The 26269-nt window shown below is 38.9% G+C and overlaps 2 protein-coding genes across 2 annotated transcripts; both read left to right on the top strand.

Moving 5' to 3' along the window:
• The first annotated feature begins 4539 nt into the window (after positions 1-4539).
• Positions 4540-6756, top strand: LOC119264812. The gene is made up of 7 exons (XM_037543813.1): positions 4540-4583; positions 4704-4779; positions 4885-5232; positions 5365-5715; positions 5982-6089; positions 6183-6205; positions 6388-6756. Exons 2-7 carry the CDS (start codon positions 4743-4745, stop codon positions 6511-6513), a joined length of 993 nt encoding a protein of 330 aa, XP_037399710.1. The 5' UTR covers positions 4540-4583; positions 4704-4742; the 3' UTR covers positions 6514-6756.
• An 11841-nt stretch (positions 6757-18597) lies between these two features.
• On the top strand, positions 18598-22473 carry LOC108440847. Its single transcript, XM_037545216.1, has 7 exons — positions 18598-18627; positions 18730-18797; positions 18893-19243; positions 19423-19761; positions 20569-20676; positions 21549-21583; positions 22215-22473. Exons 2-7 carry the CDS (start codon positions 18755-18757, stop codon positions 22338-22340), a joined length of 1002 nt encoding a protein of 333 aa, XP_037401113.1. The 5' UTR covers positions 18598-18627; positions 18730-18754; the 3' UTR covers positions 22341-22473.
• Positions 22474-26269: the final 3796 nt, after the last annotated feature.

Here is a 26269-nt window from a genome sequence, read left to right as displayed (position 1 = left end):
TGTTAAAGGCTTCAGCATATGTCAGACGAGGTTTACATGGGTTCAGAGAACAACATAACCTAATTGTGGAGAAAATTAACTGCTGATGTCACGAGGAGGTTTTGTTGTGCACATGACAATTGAATGAACTCCTCGGACAAAGATGCAACAATGCATGTTGGTCAGTAAAAAAAAGAGGCGTGCCATGAAACAAAAATGGACAACTTTGAGAAACTTCGGCTTCAGCAGACATACTAATATTTCACTGTAAAGCACACAGTTGTTAATCAATGAATATCTCCTAAATGTAAGATACTAAGTCTGTTGTTCTGTAATACTAACTAGTAATAAGCATCAAAACATACAGATACAACTCATACCTTATATTTAGGTTCACAAGAGGACAGGGCTGCAGTTGCCTTTCTGTTCACCAGCTTCTTGTTCAAATTTTCCCGCTCCACCTTAAATGGTGGCAGCATTCTGAACTGAAATGTCACCATAATTAGAACAGTGAAAGAATCATTTTCCAGCAGTCCTGAAACATATCATAAGATGTCATAGTGTTATGTGGAGCAATTGTAAGCTCACACAGGCGCTTTCGGCTTTGCACAACCCTTGAGAATTTTGTTTCACAAGAAGTATGCTCCCTTCCTGGATCGAGGCCTTGTCATGGCAGAAGAGCTTCTGTGGTCTAGGGATCTTCAGAGCCAAGTTGTCAGGAGCAATATGCTCCTGGTAGGGTCTCCCATGGCAAACAGGTCTGGAGTGAAGACCCAGACTAACTTGATCCAAAAACCCTCCATGAAAAATGGACACAGACAATCATGTACCCCACCCAGGAGAGGGTCACCAGGACCTACAGTGGTGCATGAAAGTTTGTGAACATTTCTGCATCAATATAACCTAAAACATCAGATTTTCCTAGAAGTCCTAAAAGTAGATAAAGAGAGCCCAGTCAAACAAATGACAAAAATATTATACTTGGTCATTTTTTGTTGAGGAAAATGATCCAATATCACATTTGTGAGTGGCAAAAATATGTGAACCTTTAGGATTATCAGTTAATTTGAAGGTGACATTAGAGTCACGTGTTTTCAATCAATGGTATGTAACAGGAACATGAGAAGGATAAATCTGCAGGTTAAAGGTGGTCAAATAAAACAGGGAAAATCCAAGGAGCAAGGTCGAGGACAGAAAAGGAGGTCAAAAGCCAAAAAGCAGTCAGCAAAAAAACAGGCAAAAGTATCCAATATGACAAGAGCAAAAATTAGTCCAAAGAGCAGGCAACAGTTCAAAACACACACACACACACCAAATAAATAAATAAAAGACAAGGGACTAAACAAAGCTTGGTAAGGCAGACACTGAGGAACTGGCAATACTTTACAAATAAGAGTTTGGACTCCATCAATCCACAGTCAGACAGATTGTGTACAAATGGAGGAAACTCAAGATCATTGTTTCCCTCCCCAGGAGTGGTCGACCAACAAAGATCACTCCAAGAACAAGGCGTGTAATAATTGGCAAGGTCACAAAGGACCCCAGGGTAACTTCTAAGCAACTGAAGGCCTCTCTCACATTGGCTAATATTAATGTTCATGAGTCCACCATCAGGAGAACACTGAACAGCAATGGTGTGCATGGCAGGGAGAAAGCCACTGCTCTCCAAAAAGAACATTGCTGCTCGTCTGCAGTTTGCTGAAGATGGACAAACCAGAAGGCTACTGGAAGAATGTTTCATGGACAGATGAGACCAAAATAGAATATTTAGAACTTTTTGGTTTAAAGGAAAAGCGTTATGTTTGGAGAAAGGAAAACACTGCATTCCTGCATAAGAATCTTATCCCATCTGTGAAACATGGTGGTGGTAGTATCATGGCTTGGGCCAGTTTTGCTGCATCTGGGTCAGGACTGCTTGCCATCATTGATCGAACAATGAATTCTGAATTATATCAGAGAATTCTAAAGGGAAATGTCAGGACATCTGTCCACAAACTGCATCTCAAGAGAAGGTGGGTCATGCAGCAAGACAACAACCCTAAGCACACAAGTCGTTCTACCAAAGAATGGTTAAAGAAGAATAAAGTTAATGTTTTGGAATGGCCAAGTCAAAGTCCTGACCTTAATCCCATCGAATGTTGTGGAAGGACCTGAAGCGAGCAGTTAATGTGAGGAAACCCACCAACATCCAGCGGTGAAGCTGTTCTGTACAGAGGAATGGGCTAAAATTCCTCCAAGCCAGTTTGCAGACTGATCAACAGTTACCAGAAACATTTAGTTGCAGTTATGGCTGCACAGGGGGGTCACACCAGATACTGAAAGCAAAGGTTCACATACTTTTGCCACTCATAAATATGTAATATTGGATCATTTTCCTCAATAAACAAATGACCAAGTACAATACTTTTGTGTCATTTGTTTAATTGGGTTCTCTTGATCTGCCTTTAGGACTTGTGTGAAAATCTAAAGCTGTTTTAGGTCATATTTATGCAAAAATATAGAAAATTCTGAAGGGTTCACAAACTTTCATGCACCACTGTACCCCTGGAGCCAAGCCTGGGGTTAGCGTCCCTCAGCGAGCTCCTGGTGGCTGGGCAGTAAATGTAACCTGGCCAGACTCAGCCCAAAAAGGCAACATGGGGAGACGATGTGGGCCCACCACCCGCAAGGTCCAGCATGGGTGGAGCGGTGAAGTGCCATATAGGCAGTGGGCGATTGCAGGGGGGCCCTTGGTGGCCTAGGCCCCTGTGGCAGAAACTGGCTCTTGGTATGTGGAATGTAACCTCACTGGGGGTAAGGAGCCGGAACTTGTGCGTGAGGTTGAGATGTACCAACTAGATATAGTTGGGCTCACCTCCACCCACAGTGTTGGCTTTGGAATCAAATCCCTTGTATAGGGATTGATCCCTCTCCTACTCAGGGGTTGCACAGGGTGAGAGGTGCTGGGCGGGTGTGGGGATACTCATGAGTCCTTGGCTGGTGACCGTGCAGTTGAAGTTTGTCCTAGTGGATGAGAGGGTCTCCTTGATGCAAATTAAAAATGTGCTTATGCACTAAACAACAGGTCAGAGTATTCAGCCTTCTTGGAGCGAGTGGGCAGGGTTCTGGAAAGGGTCCTGCCTACAGATTCCATAATCTTACTAGGAGACTTCAATGCTCATGTTGGAAATGACTGGGAGACCTGGAGAGGCGTGATTGGGAAGATCACCATCTAGCGTTGAGTTGGATCAGGTGGCAGGGAAGAATGATGATCAGACCTGGTAGGCCCTAGTGAATAGTGAAGGTGTGCTGGGAATGACTGTCAGAGGCCGCTGTTGGGAATGATTGTAACTCCCACCTCCGGGAGAGCTTTTCTCATGTCCCGGAGAAGGTAGAGGACATGGAGTCTCCACTCCTGTTTGTGATATTCATGGACAGAGTGTGAAGGCGAAGCCGGGGTCAGGAGGGCATTATGTGTGGAGGCCAGACTGTGGCGTATCTGCTATTTGCAGACAATTTTGTTCTTTTGGCTGGATCACATAGAAGCCTCCATCACTCACTGGAGCGGTTTGCAGCTGAGTGTGAAGCGGTTGGTATGCGAATTGACACCTCCAAATCTGAGTCTATGGTCTTAGCTGGAGCTGGAGGAAGTTGCAGGGGACAGAGTCATCTGGGATTCTCTGCTCTCCCAACTGCTACTGCGACCCTATCTGGACTAAGCGGTTAACGACAGTGATGATGATGAAATTTTTTTACTGCATGAGAGGCCAAGTGCCTCAATGATCTGGAAAGCTAGCATTATCACAAGGCCTACTAAGGCTGTGACACATAAGAAGAGGGCAGCGAAATTGGAGGCCATTTTGAAAAATTCTGCCTACTCCTCATGGCAAAATACACATAAGGCATAGGTTAATTCCTCAAAGGTGCTCTAGGAGGCGCATTTGGGGATCTGTTCTGCCAAGTGCCATCTGACTACACAATGAAGCATGCTACCTTGCAATCTCTGTAAGTCTCTCACAACAAAAAATAATAAAAATTTTCCATACCAGCAATAAGGTGCATACTACACACTGCTGTGTTTTTGCACATGTTAATGTTTTAAACATACATGTTAATGTTTTTTCACATTCACTACAATATCTGACAACTTACACACTACAGTATGTTAAATATGCAATTTGATGTTACTTTCTGCAATTTGTCTTTGCACTGTGTATCTGTCTATCTGTATAAAATGCTCACTCCAAATTGATTATTGACGGATTATTGAGAAACTAAACTGCCACCACATTGTGTTTAATGTTTACCTAAAATTTTCTCTTCTTTAAATTTACATTTATATTGTACATTTTTCATATATTACTAGTTAGCAGAGATGTGTAAGAGAAATGTTCAAATCTTGAGACGTATATTTGGTGAGGATAAAGGTTTTCAATCCAACAGTATTGGTTAGAATGCTGAGCTCTAAACCACTGCTCTGAGTGGTTATAGCACAATTCAGCTTCCTGTTATGGGAGCCAATCAGCTTTTAGCACAGAATTATAAAACTGCTTTTGTAGTAGTTTTATGTACAGTATGCATGTGTCACCTTCATCTCAAAAGATTACTCCCATTCTTCAAAAACTGTAAGTGAACCAATAGAATAAACATCATTCTAATATCAGATGATTATATATGGACATATACATGTTTGTTGTTTGTTGTGCTTTCATAGCATAACCAAATGTTTTTGTCCTCCTCTTTAGATTGTTGTCTAGGAGAGCTTTTGCTTGAAGTGTTTGGCAATGATTCCATTTTATATGACTGTCTCGACAGCTTTAGGTACTGTGTAAGTGTTTTTCATTCTTTTTTATTCATATTGTGTAGCTTGGAAAACATGGATTACTAAATTGTCTAATGCACAGCATTCTGTATTTTTTTTTTTAGGTGGCACCTCACAAATAGACATTGCATGTTTAGATGGGCTGAAGGTCCTTCAGGACAGGGATAATATTAGTCTGACATGTTCTTTTTCATATTTTGATGCATCAGTGATTGCCTGGTTCAAACAGACTCCAGGAGAAAAGCCTCTTCTAATTGCTTCTGCTTTTGGCTCTGCTCCAGAATATCACAATGATTTTGACAAGAGCGGCAGATTTAATACATTGAGAGAACAAAGCAGTTTTACTCTGAGTATCTCAAATGCAACAACATCTGATTCAGCCACATATTACTGTTCTATTGCATATTATACAGATATTGCATTATTAGGATGTACAGTTTTAGTCCTTGAAGGTAGGTGTTAGTCTACTTCTGTCTGTTTTCATAAAATTCCATCAATTTTGAAACATAAGTACAAAGTGTAAAGTTGATATTCCTATCTAGATCTTTTTCAATGATAACAAAACAACATTTTCATCTCTTTAGGTTCATCTTCAAGTCTCTCTGCTGTTCTCCAGCCTCCTGTATCAGACCCTGTTGAACTGGGAGGAGATACAACTTTGCAGTGTTCAATACTCACAGATGCGTCTGCAGGAGATCACAGTGTGTACTGGTTCAGACATGGATCAGGAGAATCTCATCCAGGAATCATTTACACTCATGGAAACAGGAGTGGTGAGTGTAAGAAAAGCTCTGAGACTGATTCTCCTACACAGAGCTGCGTCTACAAACTCCCCAAGAGAAACCTCAGCCTCTCTGATGCTGGAACTTACTACTGTGCTGTGCTCATGTGTGGAGAGATCATCTTTGGGAATGGAACTAAACTGGACTTTGTAGGTAAGAGCAAGGTATATGATGCAAATATTATTTTTTTCCCACTACTATTGTGTAGTAGTGTTCAGAAGCTCTATTGACATGCAGTCATGTAGCTATTTTCTGCAAGCTTCTAGATAAATTGAAAATCAAGATTATGAGGATATCATTTTTAATTAGCCAATTATTTTGATTTTCTTTGTTTTATTTGTTCTTTGTTTTAAAAAAAAACATTAATCAGAAATTTATTCAGTGATAAAATCTGATTTCCTGATTCTTGATTTTTATAGAGAACAATGTGTTGGACCCAGCCATTTTGGTTTTAGCAGCATCAAACATCATAACCATAATAATGGTTTTATTTCTGTGCAGAAAATTATACATCCGTCATCATAAAGGTACATGAGGTTGAGATATGAATGTTCATTTCATATTGCTCACATTGTGTGTTGTACATTAATGTAATATGTTTGCTTTATTGTCATTTGAAGATGCTGCTACTCAAGTAAATCAGGTAATTATTGATGACTAAAAATATTATTCCTGTTTTCTTTCTAAAGCCAATATGAGTGGTCTAAAGTTTTACATTACCAATAGTGCACATCTATCTTAAATATTGAAGCCTGGTTTATTGCATTTTCATATGTTGCATTGTTCACTTGCTTTGTATAACTGCTAGTTGTGTTGGTCTGTCAGGCTGAAGAAACTGGAGTCTTGAACTATGCAGCTCTAAGCTTTGCTCAGTCTTCCTCTTCAAGAAGAAGCAGAATAATGAGCAGCAGTGATCAGCCTGTGTACGCACAGGTAAAGACCCATCAGTAGAAACAACGTCAGAGTTACAGTCAAACCTGGAAATCTACTCTTATGATAACTTTTCTGTAAGCTGTGCTCAGGAGAAAGCAAACATGTTCTACATTTTTACTGTAAGTTAATGTAAAAAGGAGTTTATTTCAAGTGTTTCCAGAGGATTTCTATTCTTAATTCAACAAGAAATGTTCACATAGGACCACATAATCAGCTCATGTACTCAAATAATGAAGAAAAATAAAAATCTAACAAAAATAAGGATTTTTAGTTCTGTTTTGCTTTTGGACAACAATGAAATATGACTGTATAGGATTATAATTACTATAAATTCTTATAACTGTGTATGTGTTATTTTTCACGTGTGAAAATGGTGCTTTGCTTCATCCAACTTTGCATTGTTGTCATAAGTATATAATGATTTTTTTTTTGCATGTACAGTAATGAATGTTGTATTATAATTTGCTGTCCTTGCAAGATGGTTCACATACCATCAGAAGTAGTCTGAAAATGTCAGAAAGTGCCATTTCTTGGTGTTTAGATGATGTTCTTATGCTTACTGATGGTTTCACTATTCCTGATGGCTTTCATTTGAAAACTCTAACAAATGATCACAAATGATGCTGCTAAGTTACTATGAATAAATTTGATTAAACACTAGATTTAAATTCATGGAGTATTCTATCAAAAGTTTAAGATGAATTACATTCTAATATTGATTAATTACTCAATTATTTAATCAGATACAAATTACTGGGTTGCCTCCTTGTCGTACAATAAATTTGTTCTAATTGGTCACAAATTCCTGCACAGCAAAATTCCAAATGATGATAACATCTACAGTGTTTACCTTATTCTTCCAATGTTCATTTAAGTCAGCGATGGGGAAAATTGACACCTGCTAGGTTTATTCGATAAGTTAGAGCAGGGACATCACCAAACTGTACCGATATCTCTGAGATACCATTAACTACAAAAGAACAATGGTTAATTACTCAGTAGGTAATATGGTTTAATTATTAGGGCATTTTAAGTATTTAGTGCTAATCTCAAATTAAGTATTTTACTTCACTATTTCAACTTGTAATAACTGTTACAGTTCAAACATACATTGCAGTTTGCTAACTACTTTGATAAAACCAAGATTGAAATGAAAAAGTTTCAGTTGAAACTGACGGCCACACTCCAACAACACTACAGTTATGATGTGTTCAGACTGTTCATTTTACTTCCTTTTCATCAAATAAACTTAAAGCTGCTGTTATGTGTTGTATTGCATGTACATGTTAGTTAGCTGAGGTAAGCTAACGAGCAGCCCAGTGCAACTATGTATGTTACACAGAAAGATGTGTAAATAATGTACACTTGCCCAACATACTGTAATTAGTTGCAGGACTCCTTTCACCTTTTGTTTTGGTTGTACTTATTCTTTCCAATGGTACAACTCAGAAAGGTTTCATTATTTATTAACAGTAATTACTTGTAATTGTACACATACAAAAAAGGAAGTAATTTTTAATAAGCCACATATTTACTCTTGAACAGTTGTCTTTATTAATACTTTATTTGTATGCAAATCAGTCATTACAGTATACTGAGTACTGAGAATTCTCACTGCCATGTTTTTCACTTTATAATACTGTTCCAAATGATATATAAATCCTTATCTCAGGCAAGATGAGCTATTCTTAGGCTATAGAAGTGTGTAATAAAAAATTGGGCCTGCTTGTGGGCCCCGGCTCCGGGTTAATTTTTAAGTACTGTGACTGTAACACCTCAGTCATTATCTTACATACAGACATTATTTTTATATTTGGTAACTTTTAGCAGAGACTCCCCAAAGAATATGGAGGTAGCCATATACTTCTGTGAGCCATTTCTGTTTTTAAGCTGCTATTTACCGGAAACACAACACTGGCACACATGGTCCAGAGGAAGAGAAACTGCCCCATTTATTAGCTGATGGATAAATTGGTCCACACTCCCAAATATAAAGAGTGTTGAAGGTTGCTGATCAAATTGAAACACAGAGGGACAGAGGCTTGCCTAGACCCAATTTGTTTAGTGCCCCACCGTAATCAAGGGGGAAAAAAGTCACAACACAACGCAAACATTTTAACTAAGAGAACTCACCACAAACATTTTCCTTAGTGACCCATCATCTTTCCTTTCAACGCTTTTCAGTTTCAATAGGTGCAAGCTAAATAACAATCCTGCAAAATGAGCAGCTACATGTGTGTGAAATCATTTGAATTAAATGACTAAATAATTCAATAAAAGATAAATAAACCTCATGGTGAGAGAGCAGACAGAGAGTACAGGGACAGGGAGCAAAGTAAGAAGAAAAGCACAACAGATTGACAACATTTAAGGACCCAAGATGATATACTGAATGTGTCACAAACACTTTAACAGGCAAGTTACTTATACAGCGTTATCCTTCACTTTATCCTCATGATGTCCCTAAGTGACATACTGACCTTCCTGCATGCAGTCATATGACAGTTTGTGTTCATGTGACCTCATTAACAAAATGGCAGTGTGCTTGGATAGTGCATGAGACCAAACCACTTAAGTTTAAAAGTGTGTTGTTTGCTTCTAAAAGTGTGTTCCAACCCATTTAACAATTTTAATGCTTTATTTCCTATATTACATATAACCCATTCCGACCCTATTACTAGGATAAAATTTACGTAATTGTGTTGTGACAAATACGTTACATCGGGATTTTGACACCATGTAACCTCTTTGTCATAACAAGAAAACACTTAATTATCTGCTCAATTAATGTGACTTATTTTATTATTTTGTATCAGTATGTGTTTTGTTGTTCAATTCAAAGCATACTAAAACAAATGTAAGCATAAAAAAGTCAAATTAATTGAATTAGTAATAAAATGTAATATGAAACATTTTTTGCATATCAGTACTGAAATGACACCTTGGCTGTAGCTGAGATGCTAAAAAAAAAAAAAAAAAAAAAAAAAAAGTAAAAAAATAAAAAAAACAAGTGAGCAAAATTTCTAATGTCCTGTGTTAACCCGATTTCAATGGAATAATATTTACTTGTGATATAAATACCAAGAACTGACATAGTCTTCAGTATACACTCAAGATCATTGTGGCATGTGCCCGCCCCCCGGGCCCGACGATGAGGGCCACAAGACCTAATTAAATTGGCTAATTAAAAGGCGGGGCCTGAACACACAACGGCAACGCACCTCGGTGAGGACGCCAGGGTGAGAGCCGTGAGTGCGGAGGGAGCGGAGCGCAGAGCCCGAGCTCCCCCGATGGACGTCAGTCACGGGATTGATGGCGGGAGGAGGAGGACGACGCTGGTGCTGGCTATGGGAGGCACCAGAGGGAGGATCGAGTCCCGAGCCCCACCGCCCAGACTCCGTCCCCTGTTACGCAGCGAGGCCGCTACGTTCGAGCTGCCAGCTGGGGGCGACAACAAAGAGGCGGAACAGCGAGCTCTCGTTCCCTCTCAGCTCTGGTGCTCACGCTGCCCTTAATGAGAGCCAGCTGAGCGCCTTTAAAATGAGCTGAGAGGGAACAAGAGCTCGCTGCTCCGCCTCCTCATTATCGCCCCCAGCTGGCAGGACTCCTTCCTCCCGTGCCTCTCGTAGCTGGCACTAGCGTTGTCCTCCACCTCCTGCCATCACTCCCACATGTCAGAGGAGCTCGGGCTTTGTGCTCCGCCCCTCCACCCTCGCAGCTCTCTCCCTGGCATCCTCGCCAAGGTGCATTGCCGCTGTGTGTTGGGGCCCACCCTTCAGCCATCATAATCGGGGCCCGGGGGGCGGGCGCATGCCACAATCATCAATGAAGATGACAGTGAGTTATAGGGATGTGAAGATGGCTCAGATGAAGACCCTGAATACCCTGATTACACTCCCAGAAATAAAGACATGGAGAGTAATGAATCAACTGGATCTAATGATTGACAGCAGTGAATCAAATGATTTAGATGGTGTACCTCAGCGAAACATGAAGTCCTAACAGAAAAATAGAACCATTCGAGGAAAAAAAATATTTTTTTTGGAGAAAGAAACCATTTGATATTCCTAATTGCACATTCAAAGGACAAAGTGTGGCATCTCCAGACAGTGCTCCATACTGTACGCCATACTCTACTGGAGTACTTCAGAAAATTCACAATGCCAAAAATGGTTCAGTTCAGAACGGACCCCTTCGATGCATGTGTTGCAAGGTACAAAGACCACATGAGGTCATGGAGGTGGCATGTCTACCTGTTCTAGCAAATCATCATCTCAGGCCTTATTATAGCACGGTTGATCTACCACCATTACTGTAGACTACTCAAATCAAATCATCCATCCATCCATCCATCCATCCATCCATCCATCCATCCATCCATCCATCCATCCATCCATCCATTATCTTCCGCTTCTCCGGGGTTCGGGTCGCGGGGGCTGCATCCTAAGCAATGAAGCCCAGACCTCCCTTTCCCCAGCCACTTCCACCAGCTCTCCAAGGGGGATTCCGAAGCGCTCCCAGGCCAGCTGGGCGATATAGTCGCGCCAGCGTGTCCTGGGTCTTCCCCGGGGTCTCCTCCCAGGTGGACTCGCCTGTGACACCTCCCGAGGGAGGCGTCCAGGAGGCATCCTAACCAGATGCCCGAACCACCTCAGCTGGCTCCTCTCGGCGTGAAGAAGCAGCGGCTCTACTCCGAGTCCCTCCCGGATGACTGAACTTCTCACCCTATCTCTAAGGGAGAGTCCAGACACCCTGCGGAGGAAACTCATTTCGGCCGATTGTATTCGCGATCTTATTCTTTCGGTCATTACCCAAAGCTCATGACCATAGGTGAGGGTCCACAACGCACCGAACCCCTACTACTGCCCCTCCCATTGGTGGTGGGTCGATGGGAGGGGGGACTCATGTAACTCCTTCGGGCTGGGCCCGGCCGGGCACCATGAGTAAATGCCCAGCCACCAGACGCTCGCTGGCGAGCCCCTCCCCCAGGCCTGGCTCCAGGGTGGGGCCCCGGTAACCCTGTTCCGGGCAGGGTACACAAGTCCTGCTTTTGTGTCTTCATAGGGGTTATTATGGATCACACTTTGTCTGGCCTGTCACCTAGGACCAGTTTGCCATGGGAGACCCTACCAGGAGCTTTTGCTCCAGACAACATAGCTCCTAAGATCATTCAAGCACGCAAACCCCTCCACCACGATAAGGTGGTGATCCAAGGAGAGGCAAATCAAATCAAATCAAATTTATTTGTATAGCGCTTTTTACAACGGATGTTGTCACAAAGCAGCTTTACAGAATTTCGGAAAAGACAAAGTTTCAACAGGACTGTAAGAATGTACAGAAACCCCCTGGTGGGCAAGCCAGGGGCAACAGTGGCAAAAAAAAACTCCCTCAGAACTGAGGAAGAAACCTTGGAAGGAACCAGGCTCACCAGGGGGGACCCATCCTCCTCTGGTCAAACTACCTACAAGTGATTATACTACTAGCAGTAATGTTGGTATTAGGAATAACTAGGAGTCCATGAGAACATCAGCGTAGGGTGGGCAGCTCGTCCAAGGCAGGTGGTGGCAACTGGGGCACTGGGCAGCTGGTCTGAAGTGGGTAGCAGGAGGGCTCAGCAGTCAGTCGTCCTTCAGTGTCCAGCCGGACATATGGGTGATTGTGTACTCAGAAAGAAAGCAGGTAAATGGAATTAGTTTTGTTCTATCCGTTTGTACATAAACAGGGAATGTAAACATTACAGAGTGTGGCTAATGACTCAGGCAGATCTGACTATGACAGCTTAACTAAAAGGAGAGAACCAGAAGGACACACAGACATGGGAGCACTCTGAAACAGTCTGGCATCCCTCCGCTCCACCGTCCACAAACCTGAGTGACCGCATGTGAGCAGCGGGACGACAGCACCAGCGTCTCAGTTTACTATAATTCCCTGTGTCCATGGACCCCTGGATCTGCTGCCTTTATCTAAGGGGGAACATTAGCTACCAAAAGCTAAACTGAACAAGTGGGTTTTCAGCCTAGTCTTAAAGATTGAGACTGTGTCTGAGTCCCGAACAGTTTCTGGAAGATCATTCCAGAGTTTGGGGGCTTTATAAGAAAAAGCTCTTCCCCCAGCTGAAACCTTCTGAATTCTGGGGACTATTAATAAGCCAGCACTCTGTGATCTGAGTGGTCGTGATGGCTCATAATGAGAAATAAGGTCTTGCAGGTATTCAGGAGCAAGCCCATGTAGGGCTTTATAAGTCAATAAAAGGATTTTATAATCAATACGGAATTTAATAGGCAGCCAATGAAGTGATGATAGCACTGGACTAATATGCTCAAATTTTCTAGTTTTAGTGAGGACCCTGGCTGCGGTGTTTTGGTCTAGTTGGAGTTTGTTTAAACTCCTGCTCGTGCATCCTGACAGTAGCGCGTTACAGTAGTCTAGCCTTGAAGTAATAAAAGCGTGTACTAGTGTTTCTCCATCACGCAGGGACAGGGCATTTCTGATCTTGGCAATGTTGTGAAGATGTAGAAAAGCTGTCCTAGTGATGCTGCCTATGTGTTGATCGATTGATAAATCTGAATCTATTATAACGCCAAGATTTTTTGCTGCTGAGCCAGGTGTGGCTGGAAAGTCGGCGAGATTTAAGATTAAATCTGGTAATTTACTTCTTGCTAATTTTGGACCCAGAAGGAGAACCTCTGTTTTGTTACTGTTTAATAGGAGGAAGTTGCCTGACATCCATGCTTTCACGTCTTTTACACAGTCCTCCATTTTCTTTAACCTGTATTGGTCATCAGGTTTGGCTGATATGTACAGTTGAGTATCGTCTGCATAACAATGAAAGTTTACGCCATGGTTACTTATAACTATGCCTAACGGTAACGTGTATAGTGTAAATAGTAATGGTCCTAATATAGACCCCTGCGGAACTCCAAATCTCACTTTTGAATAATTGGAAGATAAATTGTTTACCCTAACAAACTGATAACTACTTCTGATAGCTAAGATCTGAACCATGATAGGGCCGTCCCTGTGACTCCAACCATGTTTTCTAACCTTTCTAAGAGAATATTGTGGTCTATTGTATCAAAAGCCGCGCTAAGGTCAAGTAGCACTAAGAGAGATATGTAGCCTTGATCAGAGGCAAGAAGAAGATCATTAGTTATCTTAACTAGAGCCGTCTCAGTGCTGTGGTGTGGCCTGAATCCAGATTGGAATTTTTCATATATATGGTTCTTATGTAGATATGAACTAAGTTGGTGGGCCACAGCTTTTTCTAAGATCTTAGATATAAACGGTAAGTTAGAAACAGGCCTGTAATTAGACAAAACGGTGACATCAAGATTTGGTTTCTTGATCAGAGGTTTAATAACTGCTAGTTTAAAAGCTTTGGGAACATGGCCCAGACTAAGGGACGAGTTTGAAATAGGGTTTATAATAACTGGCAGTACTTCTTTGAGTAATTTTGATGGAATTGCATCGAGTATGCAGGTTGTGCAATTTGCAGAAGAGATAATCTTCTCTAGCTCCAGCTGTGGGAGTGGGTAAAAAGTTTCCAGACTCTTTTCTACAGCTGAGTTTTGTTCTATATCAGCCAAGTCAGATGACAGCCAAGCTGGATTTGAATTTGATACTGTGAGTTGAATTTGTTTCTAATATTTTCAATTTTATTATTAAAGAAGTCCATAAAAACCTCACTAGTGAGAGTTGCTGGAATTTCTGGTTCAGTACCTGCCTGATTTTGTGTGATTTGGGAAATCACATTAAACAGAACTCTAGGATTATATTTATTGTTCTCGATCAGCAAGGCCAGATATGCTGAGCGAGCTTCAGTGAGAGCATTTCTATACTCTATAAGGCCGTCCTTCCAGGCAGTGTGGAACACTTCTAGTTTGGTTTGACGCCATTTCCGCTCTAATTTCCGAGCTGTTTGTTTTAAGGTCCGGGTTTTATTGTTGTACCACGGGGTGAACTTTTTCTGCCTTATTCTTTTTATTTTAAGTGGGGCCACATTTTCTAAAGTGGATCGTAAGGTATTTTCTAAATAATCGGTTAGTAAATCTAGTTCCATTGGATCTGATGGAGTGGAGACTGGGGTTGATAACTCTGGGAGATTTTCTATAAATTGTAGGGCGGTAGAAGGTTTTATTGTGCGCTTTGTTGAATAACGAGGGGACGTATATATATTATGGCTAAGTCGTAGCTCATATGAAATTAAGTAATGGTCGGAAATCGCTGTGGTTTGCGGTAGGATATTAAGCTTGTCTATGTTAAGACCTAGTGTCAAAACTAAATCTAACGTATCTAACGTATACAGTAGTGTGTAGGCCCTGTATACAGTAGTGTGTAGGCCCTGTTACATTTTGGGTAAAACCAACAGAGTCTAGGATTGAGGTAAATGCCCTTTTTAATGGGTCGTCTACCTTCTCAAAGTGAATATTAAAATCCCCTACAATTATTACTTTATCGTTGCACACAGCCAGGTTTGCAGCGAAGTCACTAAATTCTTTTATAAATTCGGAGTATGACCCTGGTGGCCTGTAAATGTTAAATAATGAGAACGCCTTCTTTTTTGTGACCGGATTTGTAGCATGAATAGAAAGGACTTCAAAGGAAGTAAAAGTGTTGCATTGTTTCTGACTGATATCGAGAGTATTTTGGTATATTACACAAACTCCACCTCCCTTGCCTAATAGTCTCGGCCTATGTGCATAATTATAGCCTACAGGCATGGCTTCATTTAAAGCTAAATATTCATCTGGTCTAACCCACGTTTCAGTAAGACAAAAAAAGTCAAAACTTAGTATACAAAATCCACTGAAACAAAGGAGCTTCCAAGCAGAGGTTGCCACTAGTCTGATTCTTGTGCATTCATAAAGAGGTCACCCATCCCTTATCACCATACCTCCAGCACCAGCACAACCCAAGAGAACTCGTATTGAAGTTCCAGATGATGTTCACACCGACCAGGTTGAACACTGGCCTGTGAGGAACTGTTTTAAGCATTACTATTTGGCTTTGACCAAATTACCAGATAAAATAACTCCTAAGTTATATATATCCTCTTTAACTTTTCTCACCAATTTAATTCTTCCGAACATTTTGTGCACTATGTACTCTTTTTCTAAAATTCACTGCATAAGTCATTTTCAAATTTTCTGCAGCTATAGTTGCTTGTTGTGAATACCTTCAATATGAGGTGGTCTTATTTATTTTGTACATTGTTGTAAAACAAATCTAAAAAAAAAAGAATTTGTTGTTAGGCTTAGCCAGCAACATTGTAGAAATGCAAATAAAAAGCCAAATCTGTATTATTAGCAAAAATAAACTCAAGCAGATTTATTTTTAAACACAGCATATATTCACCATAAATGCCCCAAGTAACATATAAGTAACATTACAGAATTTTGACAGTAGCAGGTACAATTTCAAAAAGCAATTCAGAAATGTGTTCTTTGTGGTCCAATTGTTCTATATCCCTCATAATTTTTATTTAAGGTAAACTGGGTCTGGGTTCTTATGGGTTCAAATATTTAGTCAGTAAAGATGCTGTCTTCTGTTTTTCATGCAGACTGTTCTGACCACCATTGACTGGCCAGCAAAGAAATTCCACATTTCCATTGTAAATTGGTATTCTTTCTGAATAACTTTATATTCTCAAAAAAATAATGATATTGAATTGTGTGCTTGTTACCTTCAGATTCTAAGTATATTATAGAATATGGAGTGGTTCTGTTTGGCAGTCGGCCCTAGCACTTTGGTATGAGCACACATAGTTCAGCATCTGACATGATTTTGTGCATCAGTGTTCATGGAATATGCCCAACGCCTAATAGTTGGTTTTGAGTATGGAGAATGCCAGGATGCCCACTGGCCAAAAAGGCTTGCATCCAGGTTATTAATTTGCTATGGAGCTAATGAGAAATAACATGGGAGGCTTGTCACTTACACATTGCCTTGGGCTGAACACAGAAGCTTCTCTGAATTCATGGTCTTTGTTCTACTGGATCAAAGGTCCTGCATTAACATCTGATCTCTGTGATCAGACTGTAGTGACTGGATCATCATCCAGTCAAGATGTAATGCTCACATTTGGCAATTTCCAACATAGCTTCTGCATCCAGATATTGATAAAAGCATTGCTTTCCATTAAATTACTATTTTAAAATCAGGCTGACGTAGCACTGGAGCAGAGTATATACAGGCCTATAAAGGCCTTGTGTCTTTCAGACACAGTAGATGTTGTGAGGTTGCACCAAAGGATAGCAACCTGTAGGTTTATACTTTATCTTATCATAAAAAGCAACAGAGCGCATATTTGCTGGATCACCCTTCTACTGGAAAAGTACAGCCCCTACTCAAACCTTGTAGGAGTCCAGTTCAACTGCAACAGACTTCACTCAACCAGGATTAGACAAGTCAGGGCTGAATAAACCCCAGTTTAATCTAGCAAATGTCCCCTTACTGACCAGGAGAAGCTGGAAAACACTTTTGAGAAGCAAAAAGAAAAAATTGGCAAATCCCAAGAACCTTTGTAATTCCTAAAGACTGGCTAGTCTAGCACTGCCTGAATGCCTGGACAGACAAACAATGTGTTCTAATAAACTGGTCAATACTGCCCTCACATGGCTGATGTGCTCTTCCAGGCTGACTGTAAAGCGATGTGAGCATTAATTAACTGGTGGATCGAATCAGACAGCACCACAGATAAAGGATTTTAAAGAGAATGGAGCATGGTTGAGCCCATAGGGTATCACTAAATATTCATAGTGTCCAAAAGTTATAAAAATACCTTTTATTTATCTGCTTCCCAGGTATGAATAATCTTGTTTTTCTAATAGGGTCCAACTGTAACATCTAGCTTTGTATAAATGCTTGCTGTTTTTGTCTCAACACAGTTTCATTTACCTTGAATGATTCAAATAGTTTAATTGAAAGAATCAAATAGTTTAATTGAGTAGTGATCCAAAGTTTGGCCAAGCTTTTCAAGGTCCTCTTCCTTTTCTGAAGTCTCAGAATACAAATAACTCATTAGGCCTTAATTCACTCATTAGGTAGATCAAGAATCATCATTATTAATGATCATTTTTCTGATCTTGATTTTCTGATCCTTCGAACTTTGTGCTTACTCTTAGGAGTACCATCTTACTAGAATCTTCAGTAGGAAACCATACATACAACCTCATCACAAAAGTCAATGTCTGAAGTACCCAAAACAACATCTAGAAAAGATGCTGGGAAGAAAAAAGAAGCTTCAAAGTTGCTGTTTAAAAGAAGTTTTCTTTTTTTTTTTGAAGTTCAAGGTTTGTGTAAAAATGAAACCCTTAAGCTCCCAGGCTTAATACATACAAAGGTTCATTATTACTCAGTAACTACAGTGACTTTAAAGTAAACTGGATGAGCAACTCTTAGGTTATAGAAGTGTGTAGTAAAACTTTGGGCTTGCTGGTGGGCCCTGGCCATTTAAAGGGTTAAACTGTTCTTGTTTTTTGCAAGGATGTCTGGTGGACCAATATTGCATATCATTTTTATGTGCTGCTATCATGTGCACACACTAAAGGTATAATAAAGCCCAATCCCATTTCACCCCATTGCCCCTACCACTTAGCCCTTATCCCACCATTTTACATGTTCACATCTAGGGATAGGGTGTCCCGATTATTGATGAGATAGATGTAGGACAAAGTGTTAGGGCTACACGGCCCTCCAAACAGAGGTTTTTCAAAGGCACAATCAAAACAAAGTGTTAAGAAAAAAAAGAAAAACAGCAAGATGGCTGCTCAAGCGACCAAAGAAACCACAAATGTGAATATTTTCTCTGTTAAAATGATGATAATCATTGCATTATCTTAGTTTAATGGTATTTCAATGTGTTATGGTTTCAATGTATTATGGACAAGCACACAAAAAACCCTAGTAGTATGCTGATATCTCGGTAGCTAGCTAGCTTCATTTCCTGTTCCACCTTAAATGGTGCAGCAGATACATTGTCGCCCCATTGACGTGAGTGGTTGGGGCTCAATTCACCTTCCTGTTTTGGGAGCCTATGAGCTGTCAGCTGTCAGTATTATAAAGCTGGTCTTGTAGAAGTTTTAAGTCGAGGGGGATGGCTGCATATTATCTCAGAAGGCTCCTTCAAAAACAGTAAGTGAGCTTATGAAATAAACCTAATTCTGATAACATGCTTCTTGTGTTTACACAGTGTAGCAGGATACATTATTGGCTCTGAATACTTTTTTTTTCCAGGATACATTATCTGAAGAGTTCAGCAATGATTCCATTGTATGTAATTGCTTTGCTTTCAACACCATTAGGTACGGTTTAGATTTTCTTTTTGTTTTTCAACATTAGTTTAGTATTTGATTAGAGTTTTGGTGAGTTTTCATTAGATTTCTTTTCTTTTTTTAAGGGGCCACAGTAAATGAAGACATTATCTCTCTAGAAAGGCTGAAGTTCATTCATCTTGGGGATAAAATTAATCTGACTTGTTCGTTTTCATCCATTGATGCATCAGCGGCTGCCTGGTTCAAAGAGACTCCAGGAGAAAAGCCCCTTCTTATTGCTACTGCTTTTCGCTCTACACCTGTAGCCTTTCATAATGGCTTTAATAAGAACGGCCGCTATAGAGCAATAAGAGAACGCAGCAGTTTTATTCTGAATATCTTAGACGCAGAACCATCAGATTCAGCAACATACTACTGTGCAGTTGTGGATTATTCAAACCTTGGATTAGGAGCTTGCACAGTTTTAGTCCTTAAAGGTATGTCCTAGTCTCTTACATCATTACATTTATGAGTCTACATTTTCTGTGCTATAGGTTTGTTTATTCCCATCAATTTCAAAGCTGCCCGCAGCTTCCTACACTGCAAAACCCTTAAATAATAGACTGAAACATCTTGAAATTCCTACTCAAAAATCACAATCTTTTTCCCTTTTTAGGCAGATTTTCTGTTCTCCAGCCTCCTGTATCAGATCCTGTTGAACTGGGAGGAGATACAACTTTGCAGTGTTCAATACTCACAGATGCGTCTGCAGGAGATCACAGTGTGTACTGGTTCAGACATGGATCAGGAGAATCCCATCCAGGAATCATTTACACTCATGGAAACAGGAGTGATGAGTGTAAGAAAAGCTCTGAGACTGATTCTCCTACACAGAGCTGCGTCTACAAACTCCCCAAGAGAAACCTCAGTCTCTCTGATGCTGGAACTTACTACTGTGCTGTGCTCATGTGTGGAGAGATCATCATTGGAGACGGAACTAAACTGGGCTTTACAGGTAAGATCTACTCTTTTCAGTCCCATCAAATAGTATCAGAACTTACAATCTTGAACATAAAAGTTTCCAAATAGTCCTAATAGGCACCTAATAGGTTAGTTGGAGATACGATTCTAAGAATTTTTAGTTGGTAAACAAAAGAAAGTAGAAAAACAAATTTAAATTGTTCTACACAGTTACCTATCATTTGAAAAAAAAATTCTTTCAGTCATTTATTGACAATTTTGATAACAAAAGGGGTTTTTCCATAGTAGTGCTTGAAAGAATATTTTTAAATTGCATTTGGCAACTTTCAACAGTAACATTTGGTAGCATATTAAGAGTCTTTAACATATCATGCAGTTAGTAGTGTTAAAGATGAAGCAGAAATCATGTTGTAGATAAAGTGAAGTAAAAATAAATGGCTGAATGCAAATGTTTGGGCACCTCTGGTTAAATTCCATGTGCTTTTGATTTTCTCAGTGAAAATAAGTACATACAATCTACAATTATTCTTTAGTTGCAGAATTTATTATGTTGGACAAATATGTATACATAAAATTTGGCCTATATAAAAAATGATGGTACCTTTGATATTTTACAATATACCAAACTTAGCAAATAAATTGAAATGTTAAGTTTGTTCTCTGAGAGAACTTATTTCACAGCGAAAATCAATAAAATATGTCATTTGAAGGGGTTGTTCAAACTTTTGCTGATGACTTTAATCATTTAACTTTAATGCATTTAATCACTTTATAATTTTGCATGACTCATCAACATTTTGATTAAATAATAATAATGAAATTGCTTTCTTCATTATTACAGAGAACAGTGTTTTAGACCCAACCATTATTGTTTTAGCGGCTTCAAATATCATCTCCATGGCTGTGATTTTATTTCTATGCCGAAAATTACACAACACTCATCATAAAGGTATGTTTTACACATGTGAAACTGTGATATGATGTTCAGTTCATATTTTAATTGGATATATTTAGCTCATTTCAGCATGTTGTACGTGGGCCATTGCACACATATCCATCTAAGGCGTGTCTGATCACATCCTGCTTTGCTTGAAAAAATATGCAACCATGCAAAATTGAAAAAGCCATGCTCAAATTCATTTTTAGTTATGGATTTTTAAAATTATAAACTACTTCCATATTACTGTAGAAGGCATCTTAATGATTGAATCTATTAAGAACTTAAAAACTGCTATTGTTATAACGTCAACCTATTTTACTGCTATATAGAACCAATTTCAAAAAAGTTCTGTATAGAAACATACAACACATTCCCCATCAAAGAACCATTTCACCATGTGAAGAACCATTTAAGCATTAAATGGTTCTATATGTAACTCATAGTTCTAAATTGAACCATTCCATTTACTAAAGAACCCTTGAAGGACTATCTTTTTTGAAGAGCATATATAAACACTGTATAAATCCTCAGCATCACCTGCAGTTTGCTCAATGAATCTTAGCTAACTTCTGTAAAGCAAAATATTATCTTTAATGTTTTTATACCCAGCTATATTTCAGCTCATTTGAGTCATTAAGCCAGCAGTTACTCAACTTTTAAGATACTTAATCTTTTCTATATCAATATAGCCTCAGGGGTCCAACCTTTAAAAATGTGAAAATTAATTCATTTTAAAAATTTGGAATTTTTGACAGAATTTAATAGTTTTTGCTTGAATTTATCATGGAAATTCAAGATGTGACTGAACCTAGTTAGTTAGTTGGCATTGATTGATCCACATTACTGTAATGTTTTAATGATTTCCCTTTCATTTATTGTAGCTGCTGCTGAAGGTCACACATTTCGAGCAAATCAGGTCAGTATTCCACTCTATATTTTTTCTTCTATAGTTTTTTCTAACTTCAGCTACAAAAAAAGTTCTTATTTCTAACTTAAACAAATGATTAGCAATTCTTTAAATATTCCTTGTCAGGCACATTTTGGAATTTTAACTCATTTAAAATTCAGACTAAAATCCCTTTGCTTGAATGACACTATAGTAATTGTTTGTTTTTTTAAATAATGGAACATTACATTTTGTCACTGCCAATTTAGTAAAAATGCCTAAGAAACTATTTGCAATAGTGACTGTTTTAATAGTAACAATTTTGGCTAGTTTGACAAATTCAAAATTGCTATTCAATATTGGACTAGCAAACACAGCTTGGAACACTCTTTGTTTTTCAGCAGTGACATGAAAAATTAAACTCATGAAAAAAAATGTATCTCTTATTTATTTATTTGTTGTGGGACTTCAGTAAGAACTAATTTGGTATAATGGTCCATACAATATCTATAAAGTATACCGTGTGATACAGCTGAATTTCTTTATTATAATTGCCTTTAATGCATATGTGTCATTCTAACTAAACATTTTAAAGCTTAATTTATTACACATTCTGAAATGTTATGTTGTTCCTAGCATGTTTGTTTGTGTGATCTGTCAGGCTGAAGACACCGACGTCTTGAACTATGCAGCTCTAAGCTTTGCTCAGTCTTCCTCCTCAAGAAGAAGCAGAACAAAGAACAGCAGTGATCAGCCTGTGTATGCACAGGTAAAGACCCATCAGTAGAAACAACATCAGAGTTACAATCAAACCTGGAAATCTACTGTCATCATAACTACACTGTAAGCAGTGTTCATTTGTCACAGATTCATGTAGAAAATCATTAATATTATAAATCACTGTACCTCCCCTTGTCAAAAAATGCAAGTGTACTTTTTTTGTTTAAGTATTTCATATTAAAATTACATATTACAATTTAACAATCAAGTGCTGCTTATTGAGTAATACTGGAAAAAATCCATTTAAATGCATTTAACAAATAAAACATGTACACACAACTTATATAAACTTACTTCACATGTCAATAATATTGCAATACAAATAAGCATATATATTTTTGTAAATATATGCTTATTCCAAACATGAACCCTGTAACACAAATACTACTGTTTTAGACCATCACCATTTGGGGACCAGTGTTTGGGGACAACAAGTGATCCAGTTTTGAAAGTAGAATTCTTCAGCTGCGCAACTATATGGGGCCTTCATTGTCATATTTTACACTTCATAATGCACCACACTTTTTCAATAGGAGACAGGTAGGCAGGTCTAGCACCTGCTTTCTCTGATCATTCAGCCATGCTGATGTAACAAGTGAGGAATGGTTCTTTTTATGTTAAAATAAGCATGGATGTCCCTGAAAAGGCGTGCGTGTTAGCCAGAAACTTATATACTCACATACTGTGACAGGTGCTGGCTTTATACTGGTAGCGATATGGACTGCCCTTTACTTCTTTGGATCAGAGAACACAAAGTCCATTATTTCCATAAACAATGTGAAAGGTTGTCTCATTAGACAACAATACACATTTTGACTGCGCATCAGTCCATTTCAGTTGAGTTAGCCTAGAGAAGTCAGCAGTGTTTCTGGGCATAGTACAGTGTTAACTTGAGGGCCAGAGCAGGTCTTGTCTGCAGACTGGGAGTTATATGATGCAGACCATCCAGGGGAGCAGAACATTAGAATCAAAGCTAACTTCTCAGCTTAATCTAATCTCTATCCATTGTATGAAACTCAGTTACAATCAGCAAACTGCGGATGTACCACATGAATTAAGGGCTGCTGGTCAACATAAAATAAAACAGATATACACTTGGCTGCAACAATTATAGTTTGTTTGAGCGTTCTTGTGATTATATCTCTGAATTTCTTCATGGCATGGATAACATGGGTAATATCACTGAATGGATCATTAATGCTTCAACCCCATTTCCAAAAAATTTGGGACGCTGTGCAGAATATAAATAAAAATACAATGCAATTTTGTGCAAATCATGTAAGCCCTGTATTTCAGTGAAAATAGTACAAAGACACCAAATCAAATGTTGAAACTGATACATTCAGTTGTTTTTTGTAAAATATATGCCCATTTGGAACAGGGGCATGTTTACCACTGTGTTTCATCGCCTCTTTTAAACTCTGGCAGATTGATCACTGGTGACACAGTGAGTTTCTGGCACTGTGGTGGGAAACACTGGCCTTTGTTTTTCATAAAGCAGTTATATGTCATCTTATATATCATGTACACATGTTCCAGTGACTTGGAATTTATTGGATATTCATTACAAATTTAACCTCTGACCACTTCCTCTCGGCCTGCGATCATTTTAGTTATTAGTTGCTTTTAGTAAACATTTATTCAATAGTTGTTTTATTTTTATTTATATGTCCTTTTAATTGGTTCTTGGCAGATTATTATTTTAATTTTTTACTCCCCTTTAGTACATCTCTTTTTAGATTTTATTGTTTTAGTTGATCATTAGTTTGGATACTTTAACTTGCTTTAGTTGCTTAAACTTTATTTACCCATAGGTATGCTTTCCCCAGTTATTCTTTTTTTTGTTATTCTTAATTCGCTCTATTGCAAACAAAGGGCAACCTTACTGTTTCCAAGTTTAAATAAAGGCTGACTGACTGACTGACTGACTGACTGACTGACTGATTGATTGATTGATTGATTGATTGATTAATTGGTTGATTGATTGATTGATTCATTCATTCATTGACTGAAAATGTTGACATTTTTCATAAATGCTTGTGGTCAACTGTCCCATGACATTTTTTAAAGAGTTTCAAGTCAGTAGGTTTTCTGTCCAATGTCCAGTGAAACATTGTGGCACACATCAGATGTTGAAATTGAGACATTTTACCATTTCATGAAAAATATTAACACATTTAGAACTTGATGGCAGCAACATCTCAAAAAAGTTGCGATGGGGCAACAAAAGGCTGGAAAAGTAAGTGCTACTAATAAAAAAAACAGCTGGAGGGGCAGTTTCCAACTAACTCACATGACTAGGTATAAAATGAACATTTCAGAGAGGCAGAGTCTCTCAGAAGCAAAGATGGGCAGAGGTTTACCAATTTGTGAAAAACTGTGAACAATTTCAGAAAAATGTTCTTCAATGTAAAATTGCTGAAACTTTTAATATCCCACCATCTACAGTACATAAGATTCAGGGAATCTGGAGAAATCCCCGCACACAAGGGACAAGGCTGATGGTCAATACTGGACGCTCGTAAACTTCAAGCCTTCAGGCAGCACTGCATTCAAAACAGGTTTGATTCTGTACTGGAAATCCACTACATGGGCTCAGGAACAGTCCAAAAATCATTGTCACTGGGGGCTGAACTGGCCTCCCTGTAGTCCAGACCTTTCACAAGTAGAAAACATTTGAGCATCATGAAACGAAAATCCAGCAAATATGACCCAGGACTGTTGTGCAGCTAGAATCCATCCATCCATCCATCCATCCATCCATCCATCCATCCATCCATCCATCCATTTTCCAAGCCGCTTCTCCGTCAGGGTCGCGGGAGGGTGCTGGAGCCTATCCCAGCAGTCATCGGGCGCAAGGCAGGATACACCCTGGACAGGTCGCCAGTCCATCACAGGGCGCAGCTAGATTCCTATATCAGATAATAATGGGACAACATTCCTCTCCCAGAACTCCAGCAATTGGTCTCCTCACATCCCAGACATTTACAGACTGTTGTTAAAAGAAGGGGGTACACAATGGAAGACATGGACCTGTCCCAACGTTTTTGAGATGTCATGCTTCCATCAAGTTCTAAATGAGTTAATGTTTTTCATGAAATGGTAAAATGTCTCACTCTCAACATCTGATATGTGTTCTATGTTCTATTGTGAATAAAATTTGGGTCTATGGGATTTGCAAACCATTGCATTTTGATTTTTTTTAACATTTATTTACATTTTACACAGCGTCTCAGCATTTTTGTTAACTCAATGTATTCAGATGCTTCCTTATTGCTTCTTCACTAAATTGAAGAAAATGGTCCCCTTATCAAAAATGGTTCACTTTTCAAAAAATTGTTACCATTACATTTTGTGAAATGTTATATTGTTTGCTATGTATAATTTGCTGCATGTAAACTCATATCAAGGGAACCACACTTGAAAACTACTAATGGTAACTACTCTGTAAGTACTGTTCATTACACATAGAATCATGTAGAATATCATCAACTACTGTAAATGAATGTGCCTCTGTATGTGTTATGTTCACACATGAAAATGCTGTTATTAATATTATTGCTTTTCATGCCTTTCATGTCAGCATTATAACTATTTTACAAACTTCAATTCCAGAAAGGTTCAGACAGCCTCTGAAATAAATACTGAAAGCATTGATGGCTAAATCCACTTTGACCTGTATTTAAACAAAAACAGTACAAATACAAGATGTTGAATGTTTTACCTTATTAACTTAATCATTAATAGTTTATTGCTCTTCAGGATCAATTTCAAACTATGAATATTATGAATATTCCAAAACATCTTTAACAGGTGGTACAATCATGCATGTGTATAAAGGAAACATCCAGGAAAAGCCTAGTACTTTATGTACAATGATTGGCGGATTTTAGGTACTTGACCATCTACGTAGTAACAGCAAAAGATTCAGGGAAT

Source organism: Pygocentrus nattereri, chromosome 2 (assembly GCF_015220715.1).
Source record: "Pygocentrus nattereri isolate fPygNat1 chromosome 2, fPygNat1.pri, whole genome shotgun sequence".
Lineage (NCBI taxonomy): Eukaryota > Metazoa > Chordata > Actinopteri > Characiformes > Serrasalmidae > Pygocentrus > Pygocentrus nattereri.
The sequence above is the reverse complement of the archived record's forward strand: the minus strand, read 5'-3'. Positions and strand labels throughout refer to the sequence as shown.